Below are 15531 nucleotides of genomic sequence, written 5' to 3'. Positions count from 1 at the left end.
GGGAGGCGTGGTAACATTTCTCTGGGTTCCTGCTCATGTAGGAGTTGAGGGAAATGAGTTAGCTGATAGAATGAGATTAGGACATACATATCTAAATAGTTCACTAAAATTGATAGGAAAACATACTACAGGGCTGTGTGAATTTTGCCATCAAATAGAGAATGTCGACCATGTTTTAATACAATGTAGGAAATACAATAGAGAAAGGGAAATACTGGAAAATAAGTTAGCAAAAGAAAATATTAGGTTAGAAGTGGGAAGTATATTAGGAATGCATTCAGAAAACATAGGATACAAAGCAATATACACATATTTAAAAAACACTGGGTTAAATAAAATAATATCGAGTAGGGATCCACCTCGGTCCACACTCCATTACAGTAGGTGGCGGTAATGCACACCAGAAAGTTGCTTACCAACCGCCATAAAAACAAAAGAAGAAGAAGAAGAAGAATTCTCCACACCAAATGGTGGCGGTAGCGCGCCACAATGGTGCTACAAAAGCAAAACCGAAGAAGTCACCGGAAGCGGAACTGAGTCGCGGAGTCCTTACAGAGGCGTACGGTCCGCCATTGTTAAGTATTCAGTCTAATGTGATCACAACACGAAAGAAAACTACTCTTTTCATCCACGGACTTACGTTCAACTATTTATTCGAAGCACGGATGTGCAGGTGGTTTGGTGTTCCCACGGGAGAACCATGGAGGTGAGCTTCGCCGGCGAGGTGTCGTCCATCGTAGAGCTGGCCTTCCAGGCCACCGTGTCCCTCTTCAGGGACGTGTGGGCCAGAGAGGTGCCGGACTCGGAGTGGGAGGACGCCAAGCTCGGTGACGACATCCAGGAGATCGAGCGAGGGCTTCTGCTGCAGATCCAGACCGTCTTCGCCGAGTTCTCCTCCGCCGTGTTGGAGGAGAACGAAGCTTTAAAGGCCAAAGTGGAGCAGCTGGAGGATGTGGTCCAGACCAAGGCCGGCCAGCTGGAGCAGGAGCTGCAGGTCCGGGTGGGACAGCTGGGGAGAGACATGAAAGAGCTGGAGCAGGAGCTGAAGAACCTCAGTGATGGTGGAACACAGCCTGAAGCTCACCTCAGGATGCATGAGCGCACCCTGCAAGGTTGGACCACCAATACTACCTGTTTCATTCATTAATTATGTCATATTTCAACTATTGTGTTGAAATCTGGGGAAATTAGTATAAATCACATCTACAGCCTTTAGTCACTCTGCAGAAAAAGGCCATCAGGATTGTGTCCAATGTTCACTATAGTCATCATTCAAATCCACTATTTATGGACTTAAAGCAACTTAAACTGAACGATGTGATCAACTTTAAAACTGCTCAAATTATGTTTAGGGCAGTGGTTCTTAACCTTATTGGAGGTACCGAAACCCACCAGTTTCATATAGGCATTCACCGAACCCTTCCTTAGTCAAAAATATATACAGTATATATATATTTTTTCAAATTCAAGACAAAGCTATATGTTTTTGGTAACACTTTAGTATGTTGGGGAACATATTCTAAGTAACAAAGACTTAATTTAGAGTTTTTGGGACACTAGGAGAACATATTCTAAGTACAGAAGACTTCATTTAGTTATTTGGTTAGGGTTAGGGTTAGAGCAGTGGTTCTTAACCTTGTTGGAGGTACCGAACTCAACTAGTTTCATATGCGCATTCACCGAACCCTTCTTTAGTCAAAAATAAAGTGTTGTTTTTTTTCAAATTCAAGACAAAGTTGTATGTTTTTGGTAACACTTTAGTATGGGAAACATATTCCAAGTAACAAAGACTTAATTTAGAATTTTTGGGACATTAGAGGAACATATTCTAAGTACCAAAGACTTCATTTAGAGTTATTTGGTTAGGGTTAGGGTTAGGGTTAGAGCAGTGGTTCTTAACCTTGTTGGAGGTACCGAACCCAACTAATTTCATATGCGCATTCACCAAACCCTTCTTTAGTCAAAAACAAAGTGGTTTTTTTTCGAATTCAAGACAAAGTTGTATGTTTTTGGTAACACTTTAGTATGGGGAACATATTCTAAGTAACAAAGACTTAGTTTAGAGTTTTTGGGACACTCGGGAAACATATTCTAAGTACCAAAGACTTAATTTAGAGTTATTTGGTTTGGGTTAGAGCAGTGGTTCTTAACCTTGTTGGAGGTACCGAACCCAACTAGTTTCATATGCGCATTCACCGAACCCTTCTTTAGTCAAAAATAAAGTGTTCTTTTTTTCAAATTCAAGACAAAGTTGTATGTTTTTGGTAACACTTTAGTATGGGGAACATATTCTAAGTAACAAAGACTTAATTTAGAGTTATTTGGACACTAGGGGAACATATTCTAAGTAATAAAGACTTAGTTTAGAGTTATTTGGTTAGGGTTAGAGGGTTAGGGCTATAATAAGGCCATAATTAGTACTTAATAAATAATTAAGAGCCAATAAGTGACTAATTTACATGTTAATAAGAAACTAATTAATGGTGAATATGTTCCCTATACTAAAGTGTTACCATGTTTTTTTTTACTGGTGCACAAAATGAACCGTGCATTAACATCACCTTGTTCAAACAACATAACCAAGACAGTGCATAAACTCCCAACAAATACACACCTGCAAATCAGTCAGCTGTTGCCGTATCCGTAATATGCCAACATGGAGAAGTTTGTATGATTTTTGTATGTGTTTTGACCCTGGCCGAACCCCTGAGGTCGACTCACCGAACCCCTATGGCTCAATCGAACCCTGGTTAAGAACCACTGGTTTAGGGCATCCCAAAACTCTCTACCATCCAATATACAGAACCTATTCCATGATAGAGATGATCACCATAATTACAGTTAAAGAGAAAACAACAAATTATATTTAAATTGAGGAAAAGTCGGAAAAGTCCAAAAAAGGTTAAAAATCATACATGTCCCGCCACGAGCCGCACAAGCCCTGGGCAAGACCAAAACACACCCAGCAGAGAACCACCAAAATGCCTAAATTTAGAACCACTTTAAAGTCAATGTGCATTTCAGTGCTTGGAGTCACTCTTAGGGGACAAGTTAAAAACGTGTTCTAACATGATTCAATTTAAAACACTGTTTAAAAAAAGAAGTACTGAAGAAGTACAAGGAGGAAAGAGAGTGATGCCCTCAGCACAGAGCATAGAGAGAGAGAGAGAGAGAGAGAGAGAGAGAGAGATAGAGATAGAGAGAGAGAGAGTGAGTCAGTTTGTTTGTCTCATAGTATTGTTAGTGTACAGGAGTTTTTCTGGTTTTTGTTTATAGAGTATTGTTCTTGTATTGTTTATGTTAAATGTGGAATGAGTGAGAGGGGTTGGGTTATTATAAGCATCTGCTTCATCCAACCCCTTTTCAAGCCTTGCATAAATATCTCTGCCAAAATGTTAAAAAAAACAACTGTGTTTAGTTGTACTGTGCAGGTTTGAAATAAATATTTCAATTCAATTCACCACTCAGTCTGCAAAAATAACTCTTATTCTGAATTGTATCAGGTACCTTTCTCAGAAAACCCTTTGCTCCCCAAGTAATGATCATCATGACAATACAGTAAAACAATAGGTCTAAGTATTTATCAAAAAACAGGTAGATGTTTTATTTCCATCCATCCATCCATCTTCTTCCGCTTATCTGAGGTCGGGTCGCGGGGGAAGCAACCTAAGCAGGGAAGCCCAGACTTCTTTCTCCCCAGCCACTTTGTCTAGATCTTCCCAGGGGATCCCGAGGCGTTCCCAGGCCAGCCGGGAGACATAGTCCTCCCAACGTGTCCTGGGTCTTCCCCGTGGCCTCCTACTGGTTGGACGTGCCATAAACACATCCCCAGGGAGGCGTTCGGGTGGCATCCTGACCAGATGCCCAAACCACCTCATCTGGCTCCTCTCGATGTGGAGGAGCAGCGGCTTTACTTTGAGTTCCTCCCGGATGGCAGAGCTTCTCACCCTATTTCTAAGGGAGAGCCCCGCCACCCGGCGGAGGAAACTCATTTCGGCCGCTTGTACCCGTGATCTTGTCCTTTCGCTCAGGACCATAGGTGAGGATGGGAACGTCGATTGACCGGTAAATTGAGAGTTTTGCCTTCCGGCTCAGCTCCTTCTTCACCACAACAGATCGGTACAACGTCCGCATTACTGAAGACGCCGCACCGATCCGCCTGTCGATCTCACGATCCACTCTTCCCTCACTCGTGAACAATACTCCTAGGTACTTGAACTCCTCCACTTGGGGGAAGGTTTCCTCCCCAACCCGGAGATGTTTTATTTAACACGTATATTTAATATTTTTGACCACTGTAATATCACGCATAGTTTGAACAGTAACACCGTGTCTGAATATACAGGACTGTCTCAGAAAATTAGACTTGTGTGATAAAGTCCTTTTATTTTCTGTAATGCAACGATCCATACATTCATTTTTCTACCGCGTATTCCCTTCGGAGTCGCAGGGGGCGCTGGAGCCTATTTCAGCTACAATCAGGCGGAAGGCGGCGTACACCCTGGACAAGTCGCCACCTTATCACAGGCGCAACACAGATAAACGACATTCACACTCAGATTCACACACTAGGGCCAATTTTAGTGCTGCCAATCGACCTATCCCCAGGTGCATGTCTTGAAAATGTCATACATTCTGGATTTATTACACATCAAATGAAATATTGCAAGCCTTTTGTTATTACAATATTGCTGATTATGCCATACAGCTTAAGAAAACTCAAAAACCCTATCTCAAAAAATTAGAATATTTTCTCAGACCAAGTTAAAAATAAAAATAAAAAGATTTATAACAGCACCAATGCCAGTGCTTCTTTTCCATAGCCCGAGTCGGACGCTTCTTCCGTTGTCTTGAGTTCAGGAGTGGCTTGACCATGGGAATACGGTTTTTGTAGCTGTATTTGTTGAAAAGCTCTATGGAGATGATGATTTCATTTTCCAGCATGATCTGGCACCTGCCCATAGTGCCAAAACCACCAATAGATAGATAAATAGATAGATAGATAGATAGTACTTTATTGATTTCTTCAGGAGAGTTTCTTCAGGAAAATTAAAACTAGTAACTGGTGTACTGACCTTGGCATTACTGTCCTCGATTGGCCTGCCAACTCCTGACCTGAACCCCATAGAGCAGCAGTTCTCTACCATTTTTCAGTGATGTACCCCCTGTGAACATTTTTTTTAATCAAGTACCCCCTAATCAGAGCAAAGCATTTTTGGTTGAAAAAAAGAGATAAAGAAGTATAATACAGCACTATGTCATCAGTTTCTGATTTATTAAACTGTATATCAGTGCAAAATATTGCTCATTTGTAGTTGTCTTTGTTGGACTATTTGGAAAGATATATATAAAAATAACTAAAAACTTGTTGAAAAAAAACAAGTGGTTCAATTATAAATAAAGATTTCTACACATAGAAGTAATAATCATTTTAAAGTGCCCTTTTTGGGGATTGTAATAGAGATCCATCTGGATTCATGAACTTAATTTTAAACATTTCTTCCCAAAAAAAGAAATCTTTAACATCAATATTTATGGAACATGTCCACAAAAAATCTAGCTGTCAACACTGAATATTGCATTGTTGTATTTTTTTAGTTTTTAGTTTTTTAGTTCAGTTTATGAACTTACATTCATATTTTTTTTAAATATTATTCAATAAATAAAGGATTTTTGAATTGCTGCCATTTTTAGAATATTCGAAAAAAATCTCACGTACCCCTTGGCATACCTTCAAGTACCCCCAGGGGTACGCGTACCCCCATTTGAGAACCATCGCCATAGAGAATGTGTGGGGTATTGTGAAGAAGAAGCTGAAAGACACCATACCCAATGATACAAATGAGCTAAGGCCGCTATTGAAGCATCCTGGGCATCCATAACACCTCAGCAATGCCACAGGTTGATTGCCTCCATGCCACGCCGCATTGATGCAGGAATCCGTGCAAAAGGATTCTCAACCTAGTACTGAGTGCATTAATTGACATTTTCAAATGTTTGATATTGTTTTGCTGTTATACTTTTTTTTTTTACTTGGTCTGAGGAAATATTCTAATTTTTTGAGATAGGATTTTTGAGTTTTCTTAAGTTGTTTGTCATAATCAGCAATATTCAAATAATAAAAGGATTGTGATATTTCAGTTAATGTGTAATGATTTCCGAATATATGACATTTTCATGTTTTTAGTTGCATTACAGAAAACAAAGGACTTTATCACAATATTCTAATTTTCATAGAAAGTCCTGTAGGAAAATAAAACATTGCACTTTAAAGTGATTCTTTAGTATACCACCGTGTGGTATGCGTCCCAAAGTTTGAGAATCACTGATCGAAAACACAAATGCAAAAGAAAATGCTGCAAATGCCAAAAACAAAGAAAACCAAAAGGAAGTAGAGGCGAGCCAGACAGATATCCCTCAGTTGTGGCGCCCGTGGTAACCTGCCAGCATTTCTCTCATGCAGTCGTTTTTTTAGGAATATATTTTGCTTTTGCTGTGATTGCGGCATTTTCCCGCTGTTTTTGTGTGTATAGTTTTGAAAAAATGTTTATGATTGGACATTGATCACCACGCACGTGTCAATGTTTTGTGTGTTTTAACAGTATTTGTTTGACATGTCATGTAGTTCTTTTTATTTATTTTTTGCCCATAAGATGCTGATGAAACAGTTTTCCACCATTTTATTCACTAGCATACTACAGCGGGACCTTGATTTACTGACTTCTTCTTGGGTGGGGTTCGTAAATCGAAACGTTTGTATCGTGAAGCAAATTCCTTTTTAAGAAACAATGTAAATGTGAATAATTGGTTCCGGCCTCGACAAAATTCCATATTTTAGTGAAGGTTTGTACGCTTCGAACACGATAAAAAGTGCTATACTGTACTGTACATCAAACTAACATAACAAGGAGGTGATTAACCAAAGGTCTCTTTATCAGCAAGCCAGAACAACGACAAGCTAAACTGTGCTATATGCACTACTCTGCCAACATGTGCACACACACACAAGTCCCTTTGGTGCCCCCACAAATGAGGAGAAATTACAAAAATCCTTAACTTTAACAACCATATCGCTACGATAATAAATATTAAAAAACTTAAAATTCACTTAACATTGGCAAAAAAAGAGCTGACGAGAACGGAGCAGACTGGTAGAAGGGAGGGAGCTGTGGGAGAAGGGGCCGTGTGTGTGTGTGTGTGTGTGTGTGTGTGTGTGTGTGTGTGTGTGTGCGTGTGCGTGTGTGCGTGTGCGTGTGTGCGCGCGTGCGCTTTTGGACAAAGCGCCGCTGAACAAGAGGTAATCTTTTCCGTCCATCCATCCGTTTTTTATCACTTGTCCCTTTCGGGGTCGTGGAGTGTGCTGGAGCCTATCTCTGCTGAATTTGGGTGGAAGTTGGGGTACACCCTGGACAAGTCGCCACCTCATCGCAGGGCTAATACAGATAGACAGACAACATTCACACTCACATTCACACAGGAGGGCCAATTTATAGAAGTCTGCTTTGGCACCTTTTCCCAGAAAAGTCTGTTCTCATCACTCTGGTACAAAGCCGGCTTCACTTATTTCTTCCATACTCGCGAGAGCTATTAATGTACTCTTCGCAAATCGTCTTTTTTTTTTTTTTACTCCACGGCGATTCCCGCCTTTTTTCCACGCTTATCTGTTGTCTTTTTATGGAATCATATTGACTTAGCAAAATGGACAAAACTTTTGGAAAGGCGAAACAAAACACAAAAAATTCACACACGCTAAAGCACGGAGTAGTGACTTATGACGGAACAACAGAGTATGCGGCACAAAATGGCAGCAGGCGGAACACAAAATGAACACATCGTTTGCACACGAAGACCTATTTGGCTCAAGCTAAATGTTTGTAAATCGAAAAGGGGTTTGCAAATAGAGATTCCACTGTGCAATAATTGTGCTTGCTTGTACTGGAATGAAATCACTGATACAGCATGGTTGTCCATCATTGTGTATTTGAATCAACACAGGAGTCCTAAGTCCCGACCCTTTGACAGACCGCCAGTCTCGAGCCGCCCAGATGGTCTTGGTGAGCCAGAGCAGCGACGCTCCCACCCTGATGCTACTGGAAGACGGAGACCACCTCGTCGAGCCATCCCCGTCTTCCGCCGACGGCGTGGCCCAGCTTAACCTTCCGCCGGCGTCCTCGCCCGGAGACACGGGCCAAGATGTCCCCAGTTCCGATTGTTGTTCCATCAGCACGGAGGACATGCCACACGAGCAGGTCTGCTGACTTTTTACTGCACGTAAAATACATGTACGTTATGTTGCATTTACAGATACTTTAGAGTAGTCAGTGTACAACTGTTATAGCATATCTCCACCTGGCTATGCTGCGTTAAGATTGAGACAAATACAAAGTTTATGTTTTGCTTGCCTATTTTGCTAGTCACTTGTGAATGAAAAATGTTTTTACGCGTGCCCAAAGTAGAAAAAACACATTTCGTTAATTAAAAAACTATTTCAAATTAAAAAAAAACAATTATCTGCGAGTAAAAATGATTCGCAAGTAGAAAAAAAACAAATTTCTTTAATTAAAAAAAGGAACAATTTTCCGCAAGTAAAAAAACTATTTTTGCACGTAAATTTTTTTTTTTCTTTTATTAAAAAACTGGTAAAAAAATTCACAGGTAAAAAACCACATTTTTTTTTTAATAAAAAAAAATTTGCAAGTACAAAAAACAATTCGGCAAGTAAAAAAATGTGCAATTAAAAAAAATATTCGCAAGTATTTTCTGCAAGTTAAAAATGATTCTCAAGTAAAAAAACAATTCTCTGGAAGTATAAAAACTATGTTCTGCAGGTAAAAAGCGATTCGCAGGTACAAAAAACATTTTCTTCAATTTAATGATTTGCAGGTAAAAAAAAACAATTTCTACAAGTAAAAATATGATTCGCAAGTAAAAAAAAAAATATTTTCATTAAAAAGACGATTCCCAAGTACAAAAAAAAACAGTTTGCAAGGGGAAAAAAACACGTTTCCGGGAGTATGAAAACAATTTTCTGCAAGCAAAAAATCTAATTGCAAGTAAAATATTTTTTTTATTCACTTAAAAAAAAAGATCTGCAAATATAAAACCGATTTTCTTTCATAATAGTACACCCTGCACGATCCACGCACTTGCACTCAGGGCAGCCGTAATTCACACTCTGCAACAACAGGTAGCGCTGTTGAGTCAATTCAAGGCTGTCAGAGCTGCTGTTATTTGCACATGGTGCCGTCTGCCAAAAATAACAAAGAAGAAGAAGAAGAAGCAGGCTGGGGAATAAAATAACGGACAGAATATTGCGAATATTTTCTTTTTTAAGTGAAGAAAATAGTTTTTATATTTGCAAATTATTATTATTTTTTTTTTTTGAAGAAAATAGTTTTTATACTTGCAAATATTTTTTATGATTAAAGAAAATAGTTTTTATTTTTGCAAATCTGTTTTTTTATTGAAGAAAATACTTTTTCTACTTGCGAATTTTTGGGGAGACGTTTTGTGTGTTTGTGGCGTTTTTGCACTAAATGTACTCCATAATAATGGTTGTGCTGACTCATTTCCAGTGTACAGTACATATATACAACTATACAAGCTGTACACTGACTTCTCTAGAGGTATGTCCAAGTTTATTTCCAATAATATAAGGCCTTGACAAGATTTTATAAAGCTGCATTTTGAGAGTTTGACTCACTTTTCTCAGATGCTGTCAATGCATTGTATTGTCTTTGTATTGCCACAAACCAAATAGCACGTCCGTCCAAAAAAAGCAATGCTTGATTGTGTGCTTTGTTTGCGTGTGTGTCAGTGCGCAATGGACGAGATCTCTTCAGGACAAGCACCCGGGAACGTGGAGCCCAGCTTCAAAGTTAAAATAGGTAATTTATGATGTCGCCATTTTCACCCATGTTAATTAAGAATGTTGGAAGTGTGACTAAAAGTAGCGTTTATGACGGCAGAAATTATTCGTATTTTTCATACTTTTTGTACGCCCCATTCTTCATATGACTTGTTCCTTTCCCCCCCCAAAAACTGCCAACATTTTTCCCCGGTTTTCATATACACTCAGACCTTGCGCGTAACAAACTACAGTGGAAACTCAATTTGCAAACTTAATTGGTACTTGAACGGGGTTCGTAAATTCAAACGTTAGTACATTGAAGCAAAAGTCTCCAAAAGACACAATTTTAATATTAATAATGGGTTCCCGCCTTGACAAAAGTTCATATTTTAGTAAACGTGTGTGCACTTTGAACGCAACATAAAGCGCTAGGGATGGCCGATACGGCCTAAAATCTTTATCATGATATACAGTACAGATCAAAAGTTTGGACACACCTCATTTCAATGCGTTTTTATTTTTATTTTTTTTATTAAATCAACATAAAAAAAAACACAAGATACACTTTCAATTAGTCCATCAACCCCCCAAAAACCCCTCCCTCCCCCATTCACACTCATCCACACCCACTCACACAAAAAAGGGTTGTTTCTTTCTGCTACCAAAATTCTGGTTCCCACAACACAGTCTGCAAGGGACACAGTCCCTGAAGCACAAATGATTGCGTGTGCCGCTGGTCCACTAACATTATCATTAATTACTATTTTTTGTGTACCGGTAATTGTTTTTATATTATTTTACTTTCTTTTTTATCCAAGAAAATGTTATTTAATTTTTATTCATCTTATTTTATTTATATATATAAAAAAAAAAGGACCTTATCTTCACAACACCAGGTTGTTAATGAAATTAGATTTGTTTAAAGGGTTTTTAAAACCAGGTCCAGTCCAGATAATGTCCAAGTCGGGCTCAGCAACACACACCTTCATCCACGTACAACGAAAAATTAGGAAAACAACAGATTGCATATAATTTATGAACAAAATTACATTTTCATAATAAGCATTTGTGTATAGTCCATATAATGTCCAAGTCGGACTTAGCAACACACACCTTCATTTTGTACACTCAAAATAGTTGTTGCATATCTATAAACATAATTACATTTTTAAAATAAGCCTTTGAGGATTTCCCATCTTTTTTCATGTTTTTTGGCAACATTATCGTTTTCAATCATGTATCTTTCTAAAGTTAAAAAATACTGAATAAATGTTTTAAAGAAAGTAATTCTAAGTGCATATCTTTTTTTGGCCTTAAAAATAAAACTTTTACTGAGTACCATAATTAAATCGACTAAATTATGACTCTCAATGAACTCTCTTAAAATAACAGAAACTACATCAAACTTCATAAACAATGCGTTTTCTTTATTTACATGACTATTTACATTGTAGATTGTCACTGAAGGCATCAAAACTATGAATGAACACATGTGAAGTTATGTACTTAAAAGCCCACTGAAACCCACTACTACCGACCACGCAGTCTGATAGTTTATATATCAATGATGGAATATTAACATTGCAACACATGCCAATACGGCCGGTTTAGTTTACTAAATTGCAATTCTAAATTCCCCGCGTAGTTTCTTGTTGAAAACATCGCGGAATAATGACGCGTGCACGTGACGTCACGGACTGTCAGGAAATATTAGCGCAACACTATTTGTGGCTAAAAGTCATCTCTTTTCATCGCGCAATTAAACAGTATTCTGGACATCTGTGTTGCTGAATCTTTTTCAATTTGTTCAGTTAATAATGGAGAAGTCAAAGTAGAAAGATGGCGTTGGGAAGCTTTAGCCTTTAGCCACACAAACACACGGTGATTCCTTGTTTAAAATTCCCAGAGGTGAAGCTCGACTATGGATCAGAGCGGTCAAGCGAACATGGATTCCGACCACTTGTTGACCGGCAGGTTTCGGTGAGAAAATTGTGTTAAAAAGTCGCCTCTTACCAGAGATCTGTGGAGTTTGCGCCGTCCTTGTATCAGCTGTCGACTTCCCTCAGACACTGGCCTCAAGACACCCGTGGACACAATGCTCCGACGATCAGGTACTATTTAATCTCACTAAAACACTAGCAACACAATAGAAAGATAAGGAATTTCCCAGAATTATCCTAGTAAATGTGTCTAAAAACATCTTAATCTGTCCCAATGCAATCGCCGTTTTTTTTTACTTTATGTTTATTTATTTTTTTTTCTAGTTCTTCGCTATCAATATCATCATCCACAAATCTTTCATCCTCGCTCAAATTAATGGGGAAATTGTCATTTTCTCGGTCCGAAAAGCTGTTGCTGTTGGAGGCTCCCATTAAAAACAATGTGAGGACGTGAGGAGCCTTCACCCTTGTGACGTCATCGTCTGCGACTTCCGGTAAAGGCAAGGCTTTTTTATCAGCACCCGTAAAGTTGCGAACTTTATCGTCGATGTTCTCTACTAAATCCTTTCAGCAAAAATATGGCAATATCGCGAAATGATCAAGTATGACACATAGAATGGACCTGCTATCCCCGTTTAAATAAGAAAATCTCATTTTAGTAGGCCTTTAACAAAAAGAAAGCCTTGCCGCACATGTGGCGAGGGACGACTGTTTTGACAAAAAGAAAGAAAAATGCCGTGTTTGACTTTAGAGGTTTGGATTAACTCAGAAGAAACTGAAGTTGTTGACTTTGAATCTTCTCTCTCAGAGTCACCTGATAGGACCATAGACGAGGTGAACTGTGATCAGGCGGAAGGGCGAAGGCTCAGGAAAAAAGAGCCGCGGCCCATCAAGAGGTTCTTCTGCGACGAGTGTGACGCCGCCTTCTACTGGCGAGCCGACCTGAAGAAGCACGAGGCGCTCCACAAGAGGCCGTTCCCGTGCGAGCAGTGCGGGAGGAGCTTCCTGGAGCAGAAGTCTTTGGACAACCACCTCCTGCGTCACGAAGAGTCCAAGACGCCGCTGCCCTTCCCGTGCCCGCTGTGCAAGCGTTCGTACCGCAAGGACCAGTCGCTGCAGAACCACCTCAAGTGCCACAAGCGCCACCAGCAGCCCAAGCCCTACACCTGCCAGCACTGCGGCAAGACCTTCCGTGTGGGCCAGTCGCTGGAGAACCACCTGCTGCGCCACGAGAAGTGGAAGGAGATGCTGAAGTGTCCGCTGTGCGACAAGGTGTGCAAGACCCGCGTGCAGCTGCGGGGTCACATGGTGGTTCACTCGGAGGAGCGGCCCTTCAGCTGCGCCACCTGCGGCAAGGAGTTCAAGAGCAAGGACACGCTGCGCTTCCACCAGATGGTGCACACCAGCGACAAGAAGTACAAATGTCCCGACTGCGAGGAGACCTTCAAGTACGCCCACTCGCTGACGGTGCACAAGAGGAAGCACACGGGCGTCACGCCGTTCGTGTGCGAGGTGTGCAAGCGCCCGTACCGCACCGGCACGGCGCTCAAGCGCCACAGCGCCGTGCACACGGGCGAGAAGCCGTTCACCTGCCACGTGTGCGGCGCCAGCTTCAGCCTCAACAACAACCTGAAGAGACACCTGCGCATCCACACGGGCGAGAAGCCCTTCAGCTGCCAGGACTGCGGCAAGAGCTTCTCCGACAACAACAAGCTGAAGTCGCACATGCTGGTGCACGGCGCCAGGAAGCCCTTCATGTGCGACCTGTGCGGAAAGACCTTCCTCTTCAACTGCCGCCTGCAGATCCACCTTAAGTACGTGCACGCCGACGGCAAGCCCAAGAAGTTCCCGGCCGCGCAGAGGAACAAGCTGCTGGTCAAGCCCTACAGCTGCAAGATCTGCCTGAGCAGCTTCAGCGCCGCCTGCTCGCTCAAGCTGCACGAGAAAAGCCACAGCGAGCAGAAGGAGTTCAACTGCGAGCTGTGCGACAAAGCCTTCCACAACAAGTACTCCTTCCGATACCACCAGAGGAGCCACCTGGGAGAAAAGCCCTTTGTGTGCGAGGTGTGCGGCAAGGGCTTCTTCCAAGCTGGGAGCCTCAAGCAGCACGAGCGCATTCACACGGGGGAGAAGCCGTACAAGTGCGACCAGTGCGGGAAGGCCTTCCGCACCGACGGCAACTTCTACCGACACGTGCGCATCCACACGGGGGAGAAGCCCTTCGAGTGCAGCTTCTGCCAGAGGAAGTTCCACCAGTCCAACCAGCTCAAGTCCCACCTGCAGGTCCACACGGGCCAGAAGCTCTACTCCTGCCAGCAGTGCGGACGCGGCTTCTCCGACTCGCGGCAACTCAAGAAGCACAGCTGCGTCGCGCCGCAGGATGCGTGAGGGCCCTCTCGCATGCTTCTTCATCTCCTTCTGCTAGACGAGAACATGTCCGAACACTTACTGTGCTTTTACACTCATCAGAAATGTAGATTATCTTGCATCATGTCTAAAAAAAGACTCTCATGCTAAGTCTTTCACACCAAAAATATCTTTAAAGTTCACACTCGAAACTGACAAATATCTCATTTTTAAACTACTTTGAACGAACTACTTGCAATATATTCACCGTTTTGGGGGGTGTATTACGTTTGTCTGTGCGTTGTCTTGCTGCTCTTACAGAGCATGATCGAAGACACAAATATTTTATTTTGAAATGAACAAAGCTTGCACTTCCGGTTGTGGTGTCCGTTTGCAAGTAGCAGCCTAAGAAGTCCCCTCTGCTCTCCTCTGTTATGTCAGACCTTTTGCAATAAATCTGACGTGAAAATGCCACAGAGTTTGGTATTTTATTTGCAAACCAAACTAATTTTGGAGACTGTTATTCGCGGTTCTCTGAACTTACTCGGACCTACGAAAGAGGACACTTCCACGGATCAATCATGTTTGAGAGTGAAGGTAAGCCGTTTAAATTGTGTTATTGTATATTTTTGTTCATGTGTAATGTTAATTGACGCATCTTAACAATGTCATATATGTTTGAAGTTGTACAGAGATATTCCATTATAAAGAGACTGGACAATTGTTAATAGAAACGATCATAACCAAGATGGCGCCTGGTCGTGTAGACGAGCGAGCTAAAGTTACCGTAGCGCAGTTAAGTGACCATCATATTTAATTATTTATTCATAGTTTAGTGTTGCCATGTTTTATACTTTGGCTGCCGAAGATTACTAAGTACAGGATATTTTCAAGACGACGGCTGTTTGATCATTGCGCCACATGACATTAGCGCCATCTAGCGGCTTGGAGGACGTAATTAACCGGCCAACAGACAGACAACACTCACATTCACACACTAGGGCTTAGTTAGTGTTGTCAATCAACCTTTCCCCAGGTGAATGTATTTGGATGTGGGAGGAAGCCGGAGTACCCGGAGGGAACCCACGCAGTCACGGGGAGAACATGCAAACTCCTCACAGAAAGATCCCGCGCGAAGGATTGAATCCAGGACCATCGTATTGTATTGTGAGGCAGACGCACTAACCCCTGGCACACCGTGTTGCCATTGTCCACAACTGTCTCCATCTAAACACAGCCGTGCCCTCTTAAAGGCCTACTGAACTGAGATTTTCTTATTTAAACGAGGATAGCAGGTCCATTCTATGTGTCATACTTGATCATTTCGCGATATTGCCTTATTTTTGCTGAAAGGATTTAGTAGAGAACATCCACGATAAAGTACGCAACTTTTGG

General features: G+C 41.4%; 1 protein-coding gene across 2 annotated transcripts; it reads left to right on the top strand.

Annotated features, from left to right (window-relative positions):
- The first annotated feature begins 494 nt into the window (after positions 1-494).
- LOC133537473 (zinc finger protein ZFP2-like) lies at positions 495-14610 on the top strand. 2 transcript variants are annotated; one of them, XM_061878517.1, is made up of 4 exons: positions 495-1112; positions 8023-8249; positions 9818-9887; positions 12599-14610. In XM_061878517.1, exons 1-4 carry the CDS (start codon positions 701-703, stop codon positions 14176-14178), a joined length of 2289 nt encoding a protein of 762 aa, XP_061734501.1. In that variant the 5' UTR covers positions 495-700; the 3' UTR covers positions 14179-14610. The 2 variants fall into 2 exon arrangements, with proteins under 2 accessions (XP_061734501.1, XP_061734500.1); XM_061878516.1 differs by having other exon boundaries at positions 496-1112; positions 7996-8249.
- Positions 14611-15531: the final 921 nt, after the last annotated feature.

The sequence above is a fragment of the Nerophis ophidion genome, linkage group LG18 (assembly GCF_033978795.1).
Source record: "Nerophis ophidion isolate RoL-2023_Sa linkage group LG18, RoL_Noph_v1.0, whole genome shotgun sequence".
Taxonomy (NCBI): Eukaryota; Metazoa; Chordata; class Actinopteri; order Syngnathiformes; family Syngnathidae; genus Nerophis; species Nerophis ophidion.
The sequence above is the reverse complement of the archived record's forward strand: the minus strand, read 5'-3'. Positions and strand labels throughout refer to the sequence as shown.